This window comes from Lampetra fluviatilis, chromosome 12 (genome assembly GCF_964198595.1).
Source record: "Lampetra fluviatilis chromosome 12, kcLamFluv1.1, whole genome shotgun sequence".
NCBI lineage: Eukaryota > Metazoa > Chordata > Hyperoartia > Petromyzontiformes > Petromyzontidae > Lampetra > Lampetra fluviatilis.
The window spans coordinates 11,046,935-11,070,723 of NC_136286.1; the positions used below are offsets into that span (position 1 = coordinate 11,046,935).

General features: G+C 44.8%; 1 protein-coding gene across 1 annotated transcript in view; it reads left to right on the plus strand.

Annotated features, from left to right (window-relative positions):
- Positions 1-271: 271 nt before the first annotated feature.
- Positions 272-23,789, plus strand: part of LOC144935171 (lysyl oxidase homolog 3A-like) — a 41,930-nt gene continuing 18,412 nt past the window's right edge. Inside the window, exons 1-7 of the mRNA XM_078861636.1 lie at positions 272-686; positions 1,951-2,359; positions 4,581-4,744; positions 15,565-15,779; positions 20,566-20,785; positions 21,539-21,722; positions 23,551-23,705. Coding sequence (XP_078717762.1) covers positions 1,966-2,359; positions 4,581-4,744; positions 15,565-15,779; positions 20,566-20,785; positions 21,539-21,722; positions 23,551-23,705 — 1,332 coding nt within the window. The 5' untranslated portion in view covers positions 272-686; positions 1,951-1,965. The remainder of the gene's footprint in view (positions 687-1,950; positions 2,360-4,580; positions 4,745-15,564; positions 15,780-20,565; positions 20,786-21,538; positions 21,723-23,550; positions 23,706-23,789) is intronic.

Sequence of the window (23,789 nt, forward strand, 5' to 3'; positions counted from 1 at the left end):
TGTCTTTTCGAACCGGGCAACGCCGGGTACTTCCCGCTAGTCATTATATAATTATTCCATTACTCAACGAATAGTACCTTGGTTTAATGGCATTTGTGCAACAAACGCAAACGCATCCCAATCTGAGCGATTCGTAAACTACGCAGCACAATATGGGCCCCACCCATGTTCGATGTCTGTTGTTCTCTCGTCTTTGTGTTCCACGGATCTCGAGCCGGTGTATTCTCCACATCTGTGCGCGTTCCCCTATCGCGAAAACGAAAGAGGCCGCTGCATGGATGACGATAGGACGCTTCTGCGCACAGGAATGTTCAGACTGCCCCAATCCAGGCGGAGTCTGGAACAAAATACCGGACATTTCGTGGTGGTAACGTAATCATCATCATCATCACCACTACCACCACCATCATCGGGAGAGTAAAGCAAACTTCGCAGAAGCAGCAAGCGGTTCTCAAGGCCCGTGAAGTGAGCGTGAGAGAAGAAGTGGGGGGGGAGAGCGATAGGAATTTTGGAACGGGTTTCTCGCACGTACACACACTCACTCATCCACGCACTAACTCATCCACGCACGCACGCACACACACGAGCCTCCACGTTGCAATAAGCGCAGTCAGCATTGCCCGAAAGTCGCCGAGTTGAGTAAGACTGCTGCAGCTGCTGATATAAGAGAAAGTAAGAGGACGAAAGTAAGTAACTTTGGACCAAGGTAGTTCTTTGTTGATTGATGTATGGTGCTTATTGCGTATGCAGTGTGTGCAAGCTGTACATCGGATGTGTCATCTGAAACGTTTAATGTTACATTTGACATGCTTAATATGTGCTTTGTGCTCTTTTCGTATGTCCCATGATTTAAAATATATATAGAAAAGTAAAAAATAAACCTTGTACTCGTGTTAAAAAAAAAATTATTATGCCGAAGCTCCATTGGTGATGATGTGTATCCAGTAGCCGTGTTCTTTAAAGTAATTTCTAAAGTGTTCGTTGTCAGTGTCAGTCCATCGGCAGTTCGAGTGTGGTGGAGTATGGGAGTATCAGGACGGTCTAAACAACCAAGCGTGCATGGAAGAGTAGACCAATACACCCTCTCTAAGTAGAGGCCCCTTCAGACAGCAGTTGGCATGAACAATTTATTGCAGTCTAAGCTCATGGTGTTACTGCATTAGCATTGAGCGGAAATGCCTCTGGCGTTTAAAGAGCAATGCTTGCGGGGAGAGCGCGCACTTTGTATTCAGCTCCGGGCAAATGGTGCAAATTCAGTGGCAGAGCAGCATTCTGTGAAAAGATCAGTCGCACTGATGTCATGTCTAGACCTGTCCATGTGGGGGTCTGGTTATATGAGGCTTCTGGGGCTAACTTTTTGGGCCATTGAGGAGGGAGAATGGGTTTGTTCTCACATCGTTATCGTAAATGTAGTTTCTCCCAATGACCCACGCTACTGAAATCGAAACCGTTCGCCCAAATTTAACATCTCGTGCCCCCCCCCCCCTCGACTCTTATTTCCGAGTACGTGCGGAAAGTAACTCATTGTTTGAGTTGTTGTTGACTGGCAGTGAAGTTATGCATCAACAATAACCTTTACAGCGTGAATGAAGAACACTCTTTATGTTAATGTATTGATTATTCTCCAATTGATTTTTCAGCAATGCTAATTCATTCATGTTTTCGCTGTCCTTCAATATCAATGTCAATTATGTTTAAATGACAATACGTGTAATGCTGACAGTGACTTAAATAAAACAAATGTAAAATGATCTTTTAGAAATATTTTTTCACATTTAGTGACTTGCTCCTATAGTTTTTTTTTAATTGTTAGCTGTTGTTAGTTGCTGACCGACCCATATTGGACGTCTATGAAAAAGAGCTTCACGGCTCATTGTATTCCTCCTCCAGTTTAAATACAGATTGTCTGATTCGCTTCTGAATAATTTTGAATGAAAATAACATCAACAGAAAAGCCACCCAAGGATGAAGCTCCCGCTCATCACCCTGCCACTCCTCCTGCTCGTCGTCCACTTGTGTCTCGCTCATGAACCCCTGCGGAGGAGAAGGCAGGGGAGACAGAACGGCAGGGTAATCCGACAAATCCAGCGGCCCAGGCAGTCTTCCCAGACCAGGCAACCCTCGCAGGCCGGACAACCGAGAAAACCCGAGGAGCCTGCCAACGGCGGATACAAGCTGCGTCTTGCCGGCTACCCACGCAAACCGTTTGAGGGCCGCGTAGAGGTGTTCCACCAGGGCGAGTGGGGCACGGTGTGCGATGACGACTTCTCCATGGAGGCGGCCAACGTGGTGTGCCAGGAGGCGGGATTTATCGGGGCCAACGGCTGGGCGCACAGCGCCAAGTACGGCCGAGGAATAGGTACGCATTGCAAGCCCCGTCACAAAGTGTCTTGTGGAGAATTGGACTTCGTGACTGCGTTGCGCTTCAGGCCCATACTGGTTAATTTGTTCCCAAAATAGTTGCTCCTATCAGTGGCGTGCCAGGTATAAGCAAACTAAGCAAAAACGTGGACCTCTAAATAGGTCGCGAAAGCCTGCGTGTTAAATTCCTATCATCGTTTTAATTTCTAATCTCTTAAATATTCTCACTCTCTTCTATCTCATATAAATGCATATTCTGTCTTCTACTTATCTCTCATGAATACATCCCTCTCCTATACTATATTATATATTTTGTATCTCATACGAAACACATCTCTCTCACTTATTACCTACAGTTAACCTGAGTGCATCTCTCTTCTACCATCCTCTCCCTTCTATCGCATCGGAATGCATCCAGTCTCCCATCTGTCTATCTCTGAAGTTTCTATGTATCTCTCTTGCACATCTGTATATGTATACTGCCATCTTTCTCACATCTTGTCTCAATACATCTCTCCTCCTTGAACTCATATCCCATCTGAATGCTTCTACATCCATGCTATCTCAGTATTTTACCACGACATCTGTATCTTATTTCTCTCAACTCCATCCTATTTGGATTTTCATCTCACACTATCTCTGTTTATCGCTTACACCTTTCATCTCACTGCATCTATATTTTTTGCCTACATTTATCTCACCTCAAGACATATCTATCTCTTGACTGTGTGTCTCGCTCAGTCATATCACCAGGAGGACAAACTTTCAGGTGAAGACCCAAAATTATGGGCAAGCACCACCACTGACCGCTAACGCTTATTTCTATGATGATATATAAGCAGCAAAATATTGAAAATTAGCCTCACCACTGCGAGGCTATTGTGACCTGCAGTGGTGTGTTTTAGTAGTAACGGTGCTTGATATTTTGATATTGTCATTAGAAAATGTCACGCATTCAGGATAATACATCATCGCTCTTGATAGATGCCATGTGATATGTAGTCCCCAGATATACAAATATATTAATCTTGTCACAATCATCAATCACCATGAGCTCATTACACCCCCAAATGGATGTTCAAAGGCCATCATTACATCCTAATCGATTCGTACCTGCCACCGTTAATTTGCAGAATCTATATCCAGGTCAGACCAAGGCAGATGCACATATTTCAAGAAAATGTTAACTTGTAACAAGTATTATTTTGTGGCCAACATTATCTATCTGCCCTGAAAATATTTGTATTCCTAAACTTATATATATATTTTTAAAACATATACTGCACCCAGACAAACAGCATCGATGTGTAAACAGAACAACAAGAAGGTGAGAGGCATTGACATCCAGAAGGAAGACGAGAGTTTCTAGTGAGTGTTTGGTTGCGTAAGGACAGACTGCGGGAACCTCCAATAATGTTTAAGTCGAGGATAATATATAAGCCGGGCAGTGGTTGGTGTGCACCAGTCGTCTAGCATTGTGGAGGCTTAGGTTGACGGTTGGCTCAAATATTGCGCAAAGTCCCTTCCCATGGGGGCATTAAGGTGTCATACCCTGGCTCTCCAGGAGAAGGCAGTAGAGCAAGTGGACTAATTTGCCATCTGTTTCCATCTGTATGGAGTGTTGCCGCCTTGCACACGTGCGTTTTTTTCCAGGTGCTCCGGTTTCCTCCCATGTGTGTAGTGTAAATACTCATCATAATGCTTGGAAACATCTTAGAATAAAAACCCAATGCAGAACCCTCCTGAGAAAGAGTCCTACGATTTAGTGTGCCTTCCTGGATAAATAAGTAAATTATTCTTCAATCAACACTTGTTTTCAGTTTCCACTCATTGAAACTGCAAGTTCAGTTGACTTTTATGTTGTTTTTATACAGAGAGGAGGCTGGGTGAACCAGAGGTCAGATCACTGAGCCAGCGTTGCTGAGATCCTACCGTTGTAAAAGTCTCATCTCTCGTGTCATTCTCTAACACGCACGGGGGAGGGGGCGCTCTGTGCTTTGTGACATTTCTGATTTCTGAAGGGACGGATTCATTCGTCTCGTGACGCGACTTTTGGTCGTGCAATTTTAGAGAGAGAAAAAAAGTTGGGGGGGGGGGGGTGGAGGGTGGAAATCAAAGGATCACCTTATGATAGTGAAGCCTCGGGATTGCAGCGGTGTGGTGCGTTGAAGCCGTGTTGTTGTCTGGCACGTGCGCTCGCGGCGCGAACGCTCCCCCAGGGAGGATTTGGCTGGACAACGTGCACTGTCGTGGAAGCGAGCAGAGCTTGGCGGAGTGCGTCTCGCGCGGCTGGGGCGTCAGCGACTGCAACCACGACGAGGACGTGGGTGTCTTGTGCAAGGAAACGCGCCTCAAGGGCAGCCCGGAGTTTAACGTCATCGAGGTGCCAACCAGAGGTTTTTCTTTTCTTTGTCGGTGCCTTCATTAGTGTCACGTTTTAGGTCAACATGTCTTTGGACTCCTGTAATAGTGGGCCTTTGACTAAATCATCTGGAATGTGCCCGATCTACTCACATCTTGGAAGTTGAGCAGCCTGGACAGCGCTGGTTGGAAGACCAACATGCCTAACAGGTGTTATAGACTGTGGGGCTACGTTGCGGGTCAGAAGAGGACAACGTAGCAAAATCCAGTGTTGCACTGTGCTTCTATGTCCTCGCGTCTAACCTCACCGCCTTCACCAACTCGCACTTACCAGAACGGTGAAGTATAGTTTGACTAACCCTCACGAACTGCACTGCAAGAGGAGGCCAACATTCAGCAGTGGATTAACGACAAAAGGGCTGTACTTGACTCATAGTGAATGTACTTGAGATGAGAAGAGTATGTATGATGATGATGATGAATATTGTTTGTGCTAGTGTATGTTTTTTGTACGTAATGTGCCATGGATGATTTTCCATGTCACAGCGCAAAAGCGTTCCTTATTGGAACGAGATTTGCGAGCATTAGAAAAATATGTTGTTGATTCGCAAGTAGAATTAAATAGGATGAAGGGGAAAAAAACGTTTGCCATGTGTAAGAGTTTTAGAAATGGACTCTTTGGAAACGCCGCATCAGATGTTTTGTTAAATCAGATTTAGAGGGTGATTTCACCTCCCATTAAGTACAACAGACAAGTTACATCATGGGATCTCCTTTGCCAGTACCAAAATATACTAATAGGGGGTTTTCCCTTTTTTCTGGCAACAAAACTGACACCTTTTGCAAGGAATCATGCTTACATTAACCACAATACCTGCAGTCAAATGCAAACAAAAAACAACACTCTGATATTCTTTGGTTCTTTCGGTTAAGTCACGTCTAAAAATAAAATAATAAATTAAAATAATAGCGACGTTTCGATTGCAACACAAGCAATCATCATCAGGCATAAAAGAAATAGCAATAAAAATCTAACTAGAAAACTATAGACAGACATAAGCAGACAGACATCACAAGGACACACAGAGAGAGGACACATATCGGCACAGAGAGAGGGGTCGTTTCTGTGACGGTCCCTTAAATATAGAGAGGGGGGGCGGGGACGGGGAGAGGGAGGGGGCAGAGAAAATTAGCATATCAATGAGTGTACGGCAACGTGTTGCTGCTGCGCAAGTAAGATGACGACGTGGCACGGCACACAAGCTTGAAAATTAGGAGAAAGGCACACTAAAATTAAATAACCTCGCAAAATATCGAAATGTGATGTAATACAACACAGAGAGTCGGTCAACACACAATTAACGCATAGTCTGGTTGATTACGTATTTCAAAGATTGCTAAGTTAGAATTTAAGTGTGAACATTCCAAAAGAGAGGACACAGGCTATGCGTTAATTGTGTGTTGACCGACTCTCTGTGTTGTATTACATCACATTTCGATATTTGGCGTCATCTGGTCGAACACCATATGAGACTAGGCTCCAAAGAAAGCTGTCTCTGGTGTGGACCAATCAGTTTCAAAGACAATGCATAAATTATCAGAGTATTGTTTTTTGTTTGCATTTGACTGCAGGTATTGTGGTTAATGTAAGCATGATTCCTTGCAAAAGGTGTCAGTTTTGTTGCCAGAAAAAAGGGGGAACGCCCTATTAGTATAACAGACAAGTTATCAATACATACATCTTCATGATCTACGCAGTGTGATGTAGCCAGGGTGTCAGGGTGGCAGAGTGGTAACACTTATGTCTCACAGCAAGAACGGCCTGGGCTCCCGACTCGAGTGCCTTTCTGTGGGGAGTTTGCATGTCCCACCCATGTCCTGTATGGGTTTCATCCCAGTGTGAAAAAAACCCATTGTAACAGGTATTACCTAAATATATCACAATGCTAAAAAAATCACCTACAAATGACTCAATTGGGATCATTCATAGTAACATCGCCCTGACATATGAATATTTGGCAGGACCTTCCTAAAAATAGTCCTGAGACTTGGTAAACAAACTTAATAAACACAATATCTCAGCTTTTCAACAAAATTCCGGTGAAGATGAGTCAAAAATACAATTCAGATTTCACGTCTTTGAGGGACTGCAATACTTCCATTGCATGTATTCGCTTCTCTGTGGCGACCATCTGCTTAAGCTCAGGATAGCTTGGCCTGGCTTAGTGTGGCCTTACGTCTGGCTCAGCCTGTGTTTACACTCGGGGCTGCTAAGGCTACTTGTGTGTCCTGTGAAAACAGACCGTGGCCAATCCAAGGCTCCCTGTCTGCTCCGTTTACCGGCACTGTGCTATCCGTCTGAGCAGCGAAGCCACAAGCGTGCCAAATACTCGTATGGCGGCGGTGGCAGCGTGTCGTGTGTTCCCACGTGCCAACCCTCAGCTGAGTCTGAAATTGGTGCCCCTCCAGTGTGTGCGTGTGTGTGCTCCTCTTTGAATGGTGGGGAGCGATAGTTTAGTGGTTAGCGCACTGCGCTACGAGATTGATTCCCTACTCTTTGGTTCGGTAAAGTCACGTAGGTATAAAATAAAATAAATTGGTGCTACGTGACTTTACCGAAAGAACCAAAGAGTATGGATTCCTGCAGTCACGAAAGCTTCAAATCAAGATTGAGATTGATTCCCACTCACGACCAATAACTGTGACGAATATTTTAACCGGTTCTGGGCCTCTCTTAGGTCGACTCAGCCATAGAGTATTTGGCTGTTATATAAATTTCCACATGATAAGCCACATTGTTGAGCTATCATTTGTGGCCAGGTGCATTCTTAAAAAGAAGATAATATTTTAGTGGGATTTACCTGGTAAAATAAAAAATGGTTTGAGTCTAGTTCAAATAAGTACCTGGCGTGGTGTGTAACAACCAGGACTGGGGAGACAAAGGTGGCTAGGGGTGGTGTTGGCCACGTGCCACCTCCTGTGTCGTTCATAGGTGCTACTCGGCAACAGTGTTTGCCCCAACGGTCTAAAGGCTATACAGGCCATCTTTGTCTTTGGTCAACTTTGAGAGATTTGCCAATCGATCATGTACGCTGTATGTGCCGCAGATTTGTAGAATATCTGAATGTTTGTGGAATTTTGACTAATTGCTTGAAGCAGCCCCGCCTTCTAAATTATTATATTTAGGTGGGAAAATGTATTTAAGCCCCATCAATTGCAGTTGTAATGACTGCATACACAAACACACTGATCTACTGTTGTATCCGTCTTCTACATGTTAAGTTTCATTTTATGATACACAAATGGTCTACGATAGTTGGAGGGTGATGGACAATATCCAAATGTAGTTACAATTTAGCAATGTGCGTCACAGCCTTTCTCCCTACACAGGACCTTACATATAGGGAGTTAGAGCTACGCAGGACCTATGATAGACAAAACAGATGATAATATTACTCATTATATTGATTATTTCCATTTTCTTAGGTTTTTTCGGTAACGTCACGTAGGTAAAAAAAAATTACTTTTAATAATTTTAATTTTTTACCTACGTGACTTTACAGAAAAAACCTAACAATATGAATCCTTGCAGTCACGAATGCTTCAAATCTAGAATTATTTCAATTTTTTTAAGTTTAACATTTACTGCTTCGTGCTCTCTCACTGAAGTTTCGTAAGCCCCCATTTTATAGAATTGCACGTGACGATAAGCCACTTCGTTGAGCTGTCATTTGTGACCAGGTCGCTTCTGAAAGACAACTATATAGCTCAGTGGGCCTTACCTGCTAAAAAAAGAAAAGTTCACAGTTAGTCGTAGAAGGTTGCGCTACAGTGCTAGTACGACGTAGCAGCTTGTGCGTCTCAACACCATTTGGCCAATCGCTTCGGCGTGAGCTAACGCATCGTGGGCACGCACGCACGCACACACGCACGCACGCACGCACACACGCACGCACGCACACACGCACGCACGCACACACGCACGCACGCACGCACGCACGCACGCACGCACGCACACACGCACACACGCACGCACGCACACACGCACGCACACACACACGCACGCACTGCCCCGGCCACTGACTGCACGTCGCTGTGCCGACTGCTGGAGAATTGGCGGCTGCGTTTCTACCAACTGTACGCAAGATACATTTTTTTTTGTCTGGCAGACTTCCACCGCTCTCTCTCAACGGTATGTCACTTAGCTCTCTCTCTCCGTGAGAGCCACGTGTCTCGGTTGAGGCCGTTTTGTTCGTAAGGTGGACGTGCAAGCAACTGCAGCATCGGTGTGTCGTCTGTACACGGAGCCAGCAAAATGAAATAAAAACCTGACAGGTGTTTAGAGTTGCCCCCCCCCTCCCCTCCAGGTATGCCTAATGGAGGTTGTTTAAACATCGGCGCTATGCCAAAGCATTCTTCCCAACATCATCTGCAAAGAGTTGCATGGCTTAAGAAAGTATGAGCTGATTTCCACCAGCTGTAGTTCAATCCAAGATTTGACACGATGAAGCACACGTCTGATAGAACACATAAACCCGCGTAGAGAAAGTACAGGGCACTTGCCTGCAATCATATGTTGTGCCTACAAGTATGCTGTACTTTATCATATATATATGAAATATATAATTATATAAATACATTTGAAACATTTAATAACATAATGCAATGTCTAGCTAAGATGAGGGCAAATCTATGATTAAAACGTGTGACTTAATACATTCATTTACAGCTCCTTGTGTCCATCCACCGCTGGATGAAGGCCTCCTCACACTGTCAGTCGTGGGTGTTTCTGACTGCACGGTTACCACACGAGCCAGAACCGAGATCGATGCCGAACTTAGGTGGCCAGGGTCATCGGGCAGTGCGTGGTAAAGCCACTGCACCGCCAGTGACCTCCCAACGTATCCCACGGGAGCACAAAAAAAAAACGCACAGCGTATGGAATGAAATGCGACGGCTCCATTCAGGCAGGCACGACGCTCTTTTGGGTTTAAAGTCTCTGTTCGGGGCTACGTAAATCCGATACGTTTGAAGGCGACACGCACGCAAAGGTCTCCACGGCGCCAGAGGTGTTAGTGACTTTCGTTTAATTTGTGCCATAACTGCCACGTGTTTGAAGCGAAACTATCGTGTACACAATAGACACATGTATAGAGTAGAAGCTGGCAATAAGCACACATTGGACAAGCATCGTTCTGGTATATACAACACCGAATAATCATTTATCGTTTTTTTATACAGAATAATTTATGCAACTGCATCGCAACAACACTGCACAATCCGTGAACACGAAGACGCACGTATCAAGGTGTTTTCAATGAATGAGTGTTTTGTAGACGTGGGAGGAAATTGTAAGACAAGGAGAAAACCCATCTGTGCGAGGGAGAAGCAACACCATCCCATACGTATGGTGCAGGTGGAGGTCAGTCTAGCTAAGATCAGGGAAAATATATGATTAAAACGTATGACAACTTCTCCGTTTCGCTGTTCCGCCTTCTCCTGGCAAGCCAGGATATACATAATATATGGTTTTGGGTCAGATCGCGTTATTATAAATGTGCCACATTTATAAATTCATAAATTTATAATTTATAAATAACGCGATCTGACCCAAAAACCTATATTATGAATAATATTGGTCGCGAAAGCCTACTTGTTAAGCCAGGATATGTCAGCTCGACACCGCCGGTTAATCGAGTTCTACAACATTTGTGCGATCCACCAAGCCCTCACCTCCACAGTGCTGGATTATCGTCTTGCTCTACCGCTGCCCAGCGCCCTTGCGTTCCACGAGTGTGGGAGGAATTAAAGCCTGCAGTGTTCTCATATCCCGCTGATTCAAGCACCCTCGGGATGTAAGCACACCTGGCATTGCTCCCAACCGGTGTGCTTATATTATGTCCTGCGTCTAGTGAATATGTAAATTGGTGTTGCATCTTCCAGGTCAATTAATTTAGCAACTGGGTTCAGTAGGTGCAATTATACCTTTTTTTATTAACATTGTGGCGATTGTAAGAGCAGCTCCTTGCGGCACCAGAAGTCACGTGTACCTATTACACGCGACATATACGAATCTAGAAACGTCGATTCTTATCCACAATATGTGATGCGTGTATTGTGAGCTTGAGTAGTTAGCCTATGGGTGTAGGTGGAAAAGATAGCATGAATAATAACCACAATGTGGTTTCAAGGACATTTGCAACTTCAGTATTCCCTCGTTATTCACGAACTTTCTATACGCGAATGGCATCTGGAACTCTACATGACTGCATCGAGAGAGAGAGAAAGTGATGAGAGAGAATGTTACGCGATAAATTGATGAGTTTCAGTGAAGAGAGATAAAGTGGTGAGATCAATTGGTGAGAGACACAGTGATGGGAGAGAGGAATGAGATAAAGTGATGATATAAATACGTGTTGTTATGATAATGTTCATGTATGTAATAGCTTATTTAAGTATTTATTTAAGGCAATTCATTTAAAATATGTTTCCGTAGGCCAGTATCATTATCCGTGAAATGTGCCATTCACAAGTATCTCTGGCACGTATACCTCGCGAATAACGAGGGCATTCTGTACTGTACACTCGATTTTATTTTCCATCGTGGGGGTTCAGATGAGGCTTTGGACTCTTTCTCTATCATTTCCTGTCCAGGTGTCCCATCAACGTGTGTCCCTTTTGTCACGTTCGACGACATTGTCAATGCGGTAACGCGTTTCTGTCAGCACACTGTGACCCCCTCGCTGTTGCCCAGAGCTGTCCGCCGTGCAATTTAATTTGAGAGCAGGTCTCCATAACTCGTTCTCTCTCAGTGGCGATATTACCTTTGACGTAAGTCTTCTATTTTTGACACCGTGTGTGTGCGTGCGCCTTTAAATTGCGACGAGTGGTCAAATGCGCTGTCTTATTCGCTTGTTGCAATCATGACGCAAATTGTTGATGTATTTTTTTTATATATATAACAAAAAAAAGTTGAAATTACTTGGCAGTGTGCCACAATGAGGTGTCTACAGGACGTGAAGATGACACAAATTTGAAAAAGTGCTGGACTATTTTACAATACTTGACTTGTAAAAAATGTCACTAAATATGGATAGTTTTGTTGCCTTCCATAGCCTGCGCCTTGTGAATGAGACATTCATCGGCTCACTATATGGTAGTCATTATATAGTGTCGTGTATACCCAGTTACTTAATGTTAATATTCTTGGTTCTTTCGGTAAAGTCACGTAGAAGGGAAATAATAAAATAATATAAAACAATACAAAAATTCTCACGACGTTTCGACTGCAACACAAGCAATCATCATCAGGTGTGAAATCCACAGAAATAATTTTTTTTTAAAAAATTCTCATTTTTTTCTGTGGATTTCACACCTGTGTAGAAAGCAGTTCTGAATCACGTGTGCCGGAGGGGGGGGGTACAGGTCTAATATAAAGACAACTACTGTGTAGCGTAAAAATCCTTAAAACCTGGGCATCTTGCATGTACGCACTTTTAACATTGTACTCTCAAATCGCTTTGGCCTCCCCTTGCACCATGAAACGGAGGAATGTGGGCTACATGTCCTGTTGCCATCCACTCACTCTGAGTGATTCAGTGAGAAGTGAACTCCCATTATCAGATCGTGCCCCCCTTTTTGTGTCATCCTATCGAGATCGCCCCCAAACCTGACCCTTGCGGCATCTCCCGTCACGGTGAGCAGTTTCTCGGTGAGGATAAATCTACACGGAGGTGGTGAGAGTGCAGCCACTGGCCCCAGGCCACTGCCCAAACTCCCAGAGACTTGATGAATGGGCGGAAAAAGACTCTCTCACGAGAATATCCAAGCCACTGCAAGAACTTCGTTAGAAAGGGCTGCTTCATAAGCACTTCTGTTGTCTGACCCCCTTAGCAGCTTGTACTTTCGCACACATCCCCCAGGATTACCCAACGATCATTTAACAAACCGATGGGATTTTTCCTTTACGTAATGTCGGATTTTAGTTTCCTGTCGTAAAAAAAAAGTCAATATGCTGTGACGGTCGGATGGATGTTTTTATATTTTAGGGAGGCAAAGAGCGATATAACAACATCAACGCAGCTGAATGTTTTCATTACAAATGCACGTATCATCATCTTAATGAATGGTTTTCCAGAAGGCCCAGAGAGAGAGAGAGAGAGCGGCATTTATACAGAAATAATGATATTTAGCAAACAACATTCTTCTTAATTCAATCCAGACTCCCAAAGCTTGTAAACTCATGCACACCCTTTTCTTAGGATAAAGCAATTGTGATGAATGTGTCTAAAGATGTAACTGCTTGTGCTGCTTTGTGCAATACATTTTTGCCAGAGTACAAATACATATCCAGTAAGAGTCTCAAAATTACATGGACTATACCACTGCTTCATAATGCAGGCATCTGTGCGTAATTGGATGCGGTGAGCTGAGGTTATTATATTATTAGTCTGTACCCTATGCTTGGCAGCAGTCGAAAAATGTGCATTTTTGGGCCACACTTGAAAGCATAGTTGTTTGTGCTGATAACAGTACTTGATCTTAATAATTTACTGCTGCCTCTATCCAGACTGAAGGTACACTAACAAAATAATGAATGCATACTTGCATATTAACCCGTTCCAATTATTTTGTTGTACATCGTCCGTTTTTCTTCCGATTACGTTCTCATGACGTATGTGAAAAACTGAAATAAAATAACTATCAGTACTGAGGCTCCCACAAGGCCATGCGGGTGGGCGTGTAGCACAGTTTGGCACCAGCTATCATAGTGTGGTCGTGTCGCTATGGTTCTCTGCGGTGAGTGCAATGTCTTTAAAAACAATGGCGCTACGCCTCTCTAAATAAAATGAACGCTAACCGCTTGCGCGTTCCAAAATTCAGCAGTGAACGGGACCCACCGTGCAACTTGCAGACATCTCTGAACGGGAAAGGGTTAGCAGTCTTATTACCGCTAGATGTCTCTAAATTAAATCAATACAGGAGTAATAATGCATCACACAATGCAATGTAAGGATGTTACCATGGTATAATGGCTTGCACACTGCACTTGAAACAATGGCCAGGTATCTTAAATCCCCCTCAACCCCCTCGCTTCTGTTCACACATCAGCTGGTCGACCGGCAGGTCATATGTGGTGGGGTCAAGTGTGGGTACTCAGAGGTCTTCCCAAGGCATCTGGCCACATGGCAGTCGGCCAAATACTCCATAAAGTGCCCTCTAGAGCTCACTCTTGCGGAGGCCCTTCCATCAGCAGTTGCTGAGCAAGCAATTGCAGGGCTGCACCTTTACAATTAATAAAAGTAAATCTATATGCAGCTGCCATTATAAGACGCTGCATAAATAGGGGGTAAAAAATTGCACACCTGGAGAGTTTGATTTTGAGTGTGGATTTTTTGCGGATTGTTTTCCAGCAGGGAAATGTCGGATATTATGTAATCATTTTGGAGTGCTCCGCTTAAGACGACTGCCACCTCACTCGGTCACTTTCACGAGTGCCACACACATCGGCAAGCTTCTAAGCAATCTCACTTTCATTACTCTGTTATTTCATCATTTGTTTCCATCAACAATATTGTCTCGCAAACACATTACCTCTGATAAATACATCTGCTGCACTATTAAACTATAAGCCACTACACGATTCCAGCAAACATTTATTCAAAATGCATTTTGCTGGGACTATTCTTGCAGTGTATTCCTTCATACATGCCTTAAAAAATACCAGTCGGCACACATTTAATTTTTTTCGCATTATTATTTATTTTACATTTTTGTTAACGAGGTTGTCTTTTTTCAGTAAAGTGGAGGAGATGCGTCACACCCGCACTCGTGCCTGACCCGGTGCAGTTTAGCACTTCTACTGTGGCTACTGGCAAGGTGGATCACCGTTTTTTTGGTGGAAGTCACGTGGTCACACAAAAAAAACCGTTGTGTCATAGCAGAAGAATGCAGGCAGCAGACTCGGTTGTGTAGCCAATAACCCACGAACTGCTTGATCCAAACTCAGAGCTGCCTGGAAACATCAACAGCTCTCCGATGCACTCTCGTTGATTGTGTTCCAGAGAATTGTTCTTTTTAAATGACCCAGTGCGGCGTCCCTCGTTTCTCATTTAATTCCAATCGCGATGCGTTCACGTGTCACCACACCCGTTCACATGTCATCAAACCCGGTCAAGGAAAATCTAACACGAATCTTCAACACATGGAGTATACCGCAGTTGGCACGGACCCTGGCGCAGGGAATGGAGTGCGGCGCTTGCGTGGAGCTCGGTGCAGTTGCACCGCCTGCACGCTCGATAGCTACCGCCGCTGGGTCAGGAAATGAAGCACGGCATTTGTTGCCAAAAGCAAAAGGTCTCCGATGTGTTTTAGGGGTTATACTCGCATTCTGTCCGACATTTCAGCCTATGCGCTGGGGAAACTTTCGTGAAACATATTTCCGACCGAACAATGCGCGGTACAACCCAAAAACATATCAGTGACCTATGCAGCAAAACCGTGAAAACCTACTTAGCCAAAAGCGAATATTTATCATTTAGGTAATAACCAGGTGGCTCAGCAGGAGATTGAGCTGCTTGCATTTAAATCCTACTGGAGGATTGACTCGGCTAATCATCCCTCCAAGGTTCGATTAGATGACTACCACTTTGCTGGAAAGTCAACAGCATTTTTTCTCTGGATTGGCTCGTCCCTGCCATAGAAAAGTTGAATTTGGCTCAGGGCTGCCGGTGTTGTATGAGCACAGCCTCGATACTCATTTGAACAGAAAATCACTTTTGACTTTTATGAACGAATGAATGAATCGACTGAGTTCCCCCATGTCACCCTGCCCGTCTGTAGACCGTGCACGACAACCGCTTGGAGGATGTGCGCCTCCGCCCCATCCTCCCGGCTGCCAAGAAGCGACTGCCCGTGACGGAGGGCGTCGTTGAGGTCCGCTACATGGGCTCATGGCGCCACGTGTGCGACGAAAACTGGACCCCGCGTAACAGCCGCGTCATCTGCGGCATGATGGGATTTCCTGCCGAACGCAAAGTCAACCGCGTGCTCTACAGGTCGGTAACGGGGGGAGGGGGGGGGGGCGTGATGGAGATCGGCCACAGCTGTTATCGGCTGAAGAATGGGCAGCCACTCGAGTATACGACTGCACGCACAGCCCCGCTGACAATCCACCGCTGGATTGAGGGCCTCCCCGTGCCGTGTTTGGTCGCGGGGGTTATTTAGGAGTGCTTCACGCCACGCTGGTCGGTGCCGGTTAGTGAAGGCGGAGGGTGCAGACGTAGCAGTACAGAATTGCAGAAAAAAACTATTTATGTTGTTGCCACTTGATTCCTTTATGGAAAATAACCATACAAAAATATTTAATTCTTTAATCCGGAGAACATTTGCATGTTCTGTAGCTCCCTATAATTGAGTGAAAATGTCCTAAAATGGTCGTCTTTGAAGTCTAAATCGGAACTCGAAACTCGGTGAAATGTGCGTCACGAGGAATGTTCAATTACGGCTTGGAGAGGGAAACTAAACCCGACAAAAGAGGTATGGATGTGGCTTGGGGAATGCGTGGCATGCTCCAGAAAGTCGTGCCATCCTGTTTGCTGTCATTTGACGGCTGCCTGTGGCTTGGCCAGACAGAGCCGAGGGCGTGCAGGCAGTCACAGGGCAGCCCCGTGTCTTCCACACAGCCACCCTTTTTTATTTTTATTACCCAGCGGAAACCCGCTCTAGAATCGGCAGTTGTCGTGACATGCTCGGCGAGCTCAACTAAATCACGTGCAGGTGCTGCTCAATGGAAGTTATCAGAGCTTGTTCTAAAAAAAAAAAGCTGACCATTTTGTGTTCCTTTTATACACCAAGGCAACCACCGTGTTAAATGTTAACCGCGCCTCCAAGCGCACAAATGCTAATCTAGTATAAAAGATGTGCAGGTGCGTTACACTTCACAATCATCCTCAATCCACCAATAGATGAAGGCCTCATCACGCCACGTTGGTCATGGCATTTTTCAATGACCATACTTAATGCCGGTTGGTGAAGGGGTGGGTGGGAGTCGGAGACTCGGTCGTGTCTGATGTCGCTTGACACCGATGGCCAGAAATTGAACTCTGGTTTTGCCGGTTTATCGTGTCGCATGCTAACCACTGTGACACCACTCCACCCGGTAAGTGTATTAGTATAAAATAATAAAAATAAAACATAATAAAATAATTCTCACGACGTTTCGGCCACAACGCAAGCAGCTGGTCTTCACCTGAGGACGGCTGCTTGCGTTGTGGCCGAAACGTCGTGAGAATAATTTTATTATGTTTTATTTTTATTATTTTATTATTTCCCTTCTACGTGACTTTACCGAAAGAACCAAGAAGATTAATCCCTGCAGTCACGAAAGCTTTAAATCGAAATGTATTAGTATAGCTATATTATTGTGCCTGCCATGGACAGCAAAATACAATTCACATTATCAGCTGTGAATTATCAGAGATGACCAGTGTCCAATGTTCATTGAATAGTGAACAACTTTTGTAAAAAAATCTGCTATTATTTTGTTAAGTTAATTGATTTAAATATGATTTTTAAAATATCGACTATCGCTGCTAATTCGTGAAGAAGCGAGAGAAATATAACTACATTCGTGTTAGTTATGGAATTTTCTATTTTCCATAGAGAGCCACTTCTGGAATCATTTTTTTCGTACTTCAAGTGCCAATTTGTAATTAGATGTAATCCGTCTTGTGCGGCTCTTTACACAGTAGCATCCTGATTGCAATTTCATTAAATTCATGACATTTATGTTATTTCACAGTCGTCTCCTGATTTTGACTGTAATTATATCTACTAGATTACAAGTAATTTATTTCGACTTAAAACTCATTCACTGCAGCCTAGTTGCAATTATTTAACAGCATGTAAAGGATATGTACATTTTGATCCTATTCATTAGTATGATTAGTTTTATGAAAAGGACTTTTTACAATTTCCCCCCAATTTTCTAAAAATATTTTAAATCAATAAACTACCCTTATTCAAATAAAAATTCAATTCCAAACCCCGTATATGCGACACTATATATCTTTACTTTTACCTATTACATCGTATCGCTGAGACAAACAACCTCATTTCGAGTTAAAGTGGCTGGTTGGGTGTAATTGTGTATTTCTTACAGGCAGAGAAGAAGCCACCACAATTCCCAGTGTGACCCAAAAACAATAAATACCGTGGCAACAAAAGTTATCCACTCGGGAGAAATGATCTCTTATTTCTCTGGCAAATTCCCCGCCACCACACAATAGGGCATCGGCTTGCCGTTGCCAATCGCTTAATTTTTTACACATGACCGAAATTCAGAGTTATAATTTGTCTTTTGAAAGTTGTATTACTTGACAAGTCGTCATTAACAGTCGTGAACAAATATTCTTAGGTTTTTGCGGTACTTTACCGAAAAAACCTAAGAATATGAATCCTTACAGTCACGAAAGCTTCAAATCTAGAAGTCGTGAACAATCCACAGCTGGTTGAAGTCCTCCCCAAGTCACCAGCATCTTTCACAATGTCACGGTGTAATACGGCAGTGCTTAGGGGCACTCTTAAGTATACACCAACGACTGACCGCACTTCAAAGATAAAACTACATTGCGAAAACAAACAGCAAACCAAGACCTGCTGCTTACTGCTCGGAGCCCGATGGAAACAGTTTGAAATGACGCACACGTGTGTGCAAAAATGCACAGAAACCTTCCTGTTTTTGTGTTTTCATGGGTCTCGTGTGAACCGCGTATGTATGTTGAACTTCTTTTGCACCATACGTAGCCAACCATGTTAATCACAGGACGGTGATAGCATGATTAGCTTTTCGTAAAAAAGTGCTGAAGAGCAAGGTGCTTAATCACAAGATGATTTCGGCAAAGCAGCACTCGATACTCGATACGAAATCAGTTTTGACTGAGGAATAAATTCGAATTAATAGCTTTCATCCGTTTGTTAATCAAATGCAGTTCAAAGGCCCCCCTATGCTGTCGGTCACGGGGTTTATTTCACAAGACGTTACGACACGAGTGACAGTGTGGGTTGGTGAAGGGGGGTTTGGGCCTTGGGTCAGATAGGAATTGAACTCGTGAGATCAAGTTCATAGCGCATTGCACGAACAACTGTGCCACTGCTCCACTGTGGCGAAAGAATAAATGATTGATGATGGCGGTGGTGGCGGTGGTCAGATGATGATACAATTGGTATAGATGATACCATCGGCAATATGAGTTTCAATCCAGTGCAATATCTTGTACACAGCTAACCTGTTGAGACGCAACATGCGGTTGCAACGTGACAACAGGGAGGTTCACTGTTCTACCCTTGTCTCTCCAGCGATCTCTTTCAGGCTGAGACAAACTTGAATTTGACCAACGAGGTCAACCCAAAGGAGAAGAGGTAGAGCCGCCCAGGCTGCTTGTTGGAGCTTTGCCAAACCAGCTTTGCTTTTAGACGAAAATGTTACATCTTGCCAATCGCAGCAATAAAGTCACAATAATTCGGTGCATAAATCAGACGTGATGTTGGAACGTGGAGACTTGGCATCACAGATGGTGGCCTGAAAATGTCAAAATTTGACACGTGATTTATGCAGAAACTGACCTAACATTTATGGATGCTATCTTCGCAGCTACTTGCAGCCTCGGAGTTGTGGTATGCAGGGTGTACAGTCAGGCATATCAGAGCTCTCATGAGGTCTAATTAATATGACCCAAACACATGTTTGGTATTCAAGGTTAAGATGTCACGACGGTTGGATAAAATGATGTAATACTCTTTGGGGAAATCAACCACGGTGGCCCTTTGGAATATTCATCCTCACCTTAGGAATGTAGAATTTCTACCACTGGCTCGGGGTTCGAAATAGGAGATGATCGGCAATTGATCATGCTCGATCAAGCCACCAATTGTTCGTTTTAATAGATATTTACAATGTGGTCCGTTTGAGAAAATTAGGCATTTAAACGAGTGATGAACGCGGTTTAATTGCAATGATTTCGCATTCTAGCAAAGGCAGTTGTACAATAATCGAACCGATAATGTCCACGTTCCCATAAGTGGCACCCCATCGTGCTCGTCGAAGAACAATTGCCGTTTAAATTGACCCGCGATCATTGGCTCCAGTATATCAGGCAGTGTTGAAGCAAGAGCCTATGGCAATGTGACGTGGTCATTTAGCGAGGCTTCAGTAGAATGTGTACATAAAAGGAAGCATTTGACACCAGAGTGAAGCCTTTGCATCTCTATATCAGCCCCACGAGAGAGAGAGAGGCAATGTGCGGGGGTGTGATTGATTCTAGATTGCCAGGTCATCCAAATGTCACTGCATACTTGCTCTGCCTGCTTGGTGATTCATATATATATGTATACAGCTTAAAAAATTCTGCTCATGTGCCATCAGCACTTTATTCCTGCCCTTACAGGCGTTTGAGTAAATAATTCAGCCATCCCTAGACAATTGAGCCATGGGTTGCTTAACACTAACTATGCTGATCTTTGCTTATGGCGATTTTGTCTCTGTAATATGCTCCTAATGTTATTGCCACCCTGTTAAATTACACGATTTTAAGCATTGTCACTGAAATGAGTGAATCGCTTGGCTTCCCTGAATATACACTCGCTTACTCACACACGCTCAGAGGAAATACAGCAGTCTTCACAAGACAATTTTTGTGTTCATCCCAAGGGAATGAATAGACCGTTTAAGTAATGGCACAAAGTCACAGCGGTTTTTATATAAGAACATTTCACAGAGCATTGCCTGATTTAGATTTTTTTTTTCTCCTCGCGCTCGCGCACGCGCGCCCGTCCCGACGGCAGGCATTTCTCTGAGCGGCAGCAGGAGAGGCCGAGTTTCCTAGTGCACTCCCTCAACTGCACGGGCACCGAGTCGCACATCACCGCGTGTCAACACGACCTCCTACCGCTGGGCGCCAAGGCCCACAACAGCTGCCTTGCTGGGATGCCGGCCATTGTGAGCTGCGTGCCAGGCCCTGCCTTCTCGCCCGGTGTCGCCTTCAAGAAGATCTTCAAGGCGGAGGTGCGCAAAGGGGCAGACCTGCTGCCCTCCCACAGATGTCCAAGGAATTTGTGTTCAAACTTGTTTGTTTCTTCAGATGTTATCCCGATGGTGCTTTTGACGTCGTGATAGGAGACAAATTAACCAATTAAGATTGCTCACAGAGCAGTTGCACCGCCTTTTGTGTTCAAGAAGAGCTAACAGAAGTGGATATCACTGAGCTGTCCCTGAGGTGGTGGCACGTCTCCACTTGCTCTGCCGCGAGAGAGCACTGTCTGTCACTTGACAGAAATGTTGAACTCTCAGAGCTGGGATTTATCCGAATTAAGTGCAGGGTATCACGGGATGGGATTTGTTCTTTTGTGCAGTCATTAGTGACGGGCTGAGGCCATCAACTCACTGCACTTGAGAATCCAGATTAATTACAGGAAACTGCCTGGATTTGAATCCAGGATCAGTGCCGGTTTAGTGCTGTTGACCTCTGAGCCAACCGGCCACCTAAATGTAAGTGGCTTGGATTCCCTACCATGGCTAACATCAGTGGGAAGAGATATCGAAATAGGTCCCGGGCCTTCCCTATTCAGACTCAGCCTTAAATTCGTGAAATCATCAACTAGTGATGTGTATAAACGTCAGCGACAAAGGTGGTCGGTCGGGCGTGGTTCTGGCCACACCACGCCGTTGTGCGTCGCACCATCCTTGGCAGGTGCTCGCTCAGAGCCCTTGGTCCAACGGTCTGCTGAGTGCCACACGGGAGATGTTTGTCGTTTGCAGGTCCCGATGGTGCGCTTGAAGGGCGGGGCGATGACGGGTGAAGGCCGAGTGGAGGTGCAGCGCGGTGGAGAGTGGGGCACCGTGTGCGACCAGCGCTGGAACGTCGTGTCGGCGAGCGTCGTGTGTCGCGAGCTCGGCTTCGGCAGTGCCAAAGAGGCCCTCATGAGTGGCCGCATGGGTCAAGGTGGGAGAGAACACGAGCGGCCCATGAACTTACTAAGCACGTACCGATGCGGGGAATCGTCAACTAAAGTCAATTGTTATGCTGAGGATACGTGCATCGAATTGTACGCGTAAGAATCAATGATGGTTTTGTGCAAATGCTGTGCGAATGATCATTTCGGCCAATGGAACAAATGAAACGGATCAAGGTAAACAGACGGGGCAAATGAGACAACACAAATGTGACCAGTACAATGGGTATAAACAGTACAACCAAGACAGTGTATATGAGGCAGTAAAAATGACACGATGTTAACGAGATAGTTTATGTTAGACATGTAGTGCATTGAGAACTTATAAAAAAAATTTTTTTTTACAAATTTCCAATGGAATTGTGCTAAAAGTATTTCAAAAGCGTGGGGCTGCCAAGTACATCTTACATGGTTCATAGTTCTGGCAAGCGTTATGTAACATATCTTTAAAACCCTTACTCATTGCATTTTACAATTTAACCCTAAACAATAGGTCAAACACAAGTGTCAGCTTTGACCAGACCAGCAGGGAGTGGAAAAAAAACTATTCCTATTCAAGTCATCCTCTCAAGTTGGCACGTGCAACATCTGTGTTAAATGAGTGGTGTGCACGTGTTTGTGCGCGTGCGTGCCCTTGGTGTGCGTCTCCATGTGGGTAATGGTAGTGTAGCGGTTAGCGCGCTGCACTACGAGGTCAATTCCCTCTCATGGCCAACACCAGTGATGATTATCTGAACCGGTCCTGGGTCTCCCCTGTGTAAACATCGCCACTGGGGAGACAAAGGCGGCCGGGCGTGGTGCTGGCCACCCACCCCTTCATGTGCCATGCCAGCCTTCATAGGTGCTACTCGCTAACAGCATTTGCCTTAACAGTCTGTTTACATTTCGATTTAAAGCTTTCGTGACTGCAGGGATTAATCTTCTTGGTTCTTTCGGTAAAGTCACGTAGAATGGAAATAATAAAATAATAAAAATACAACATAATAAAATAATTCTCACGACGTTTCGGCCACAACGCAAGCAGCCGTCCTCAGGTGGAGAACAGGTCTGTCGAGAAGACAGAGTCTGTTTACAAGCTGTATGGGGGATCTTTTTCTTTTGTCTTTGTTTGTCTCCATGCACGTGCACGTCACAGAAACGTGTGCAGAGCACATGAGCGTGCCACGTGCACACGTCCGCGCGTACGCAGGCACGCTGTGCAGCACACGCACTCTGCAGGCGTCCGTGATTCCCGGCACGTAGAGCCACTCGCCGCTGCTTGGGCTTGAACGTCCGCCACATCTGGATCGTGTATCGTCAATGTGTCGGCCGCCTGCACCGTTGTGTGCCGTTAGTTAATATGCGATAAATTCAACTCTCACCATTGGAATCTCATTTGGCAGTAAAAAATATATGATAATAGTTTTTTACCCTTTTATCTGGCAACAAAACTGACACCTTTTTTACGAGGAGTCATGTTTGCGTAGACCACAATACCTGCAGTCATAATGCAAACAAAAAGCATAACTCTGATAATGTATGCACTGTCCTTGAAGTTGATTGGTCCACACCCGTCATCTGGTCCAACCCATGTGAGACTAGGCTCTAAGGAAAGCTGTCTCGGGTGTGGACCAATCAACTTCAAGGACAGTGCATACATTATCAGAGTTATGTTTTTTGTTTGCATTATGACTGCAGGTATTGTGGTCTATGCAAACATGACTCCTTGTAAAAAAAGGTGTCAGTTTTGTTGCCAGATAAAAGGGTAAAAAAACAATTATCAACTTCAACTCTGTTGTGAATTTGCCGCGATCGATGTTGCCGATGTCTCCATCGCAGCCATGGGTCCCATCCACATGGCGATGGTGCAGTGCACGGGGCAGGAGAGGAGCATCTTCGACTGCCCGCATGGGAACGCCTCGGACCACGGCTGCGGGCACCACGAGGACGCGGCGGTTCGCTGTCACGTGCCCGCCATGGGCTTCGAGAAGCGGGTAAACGCTCGCAAATGAACAGCAGCCATTGTTGTTTACAGGGCACCGGTCCGACTGCTCTATTCGTGTCAGAATCCAAGCAGT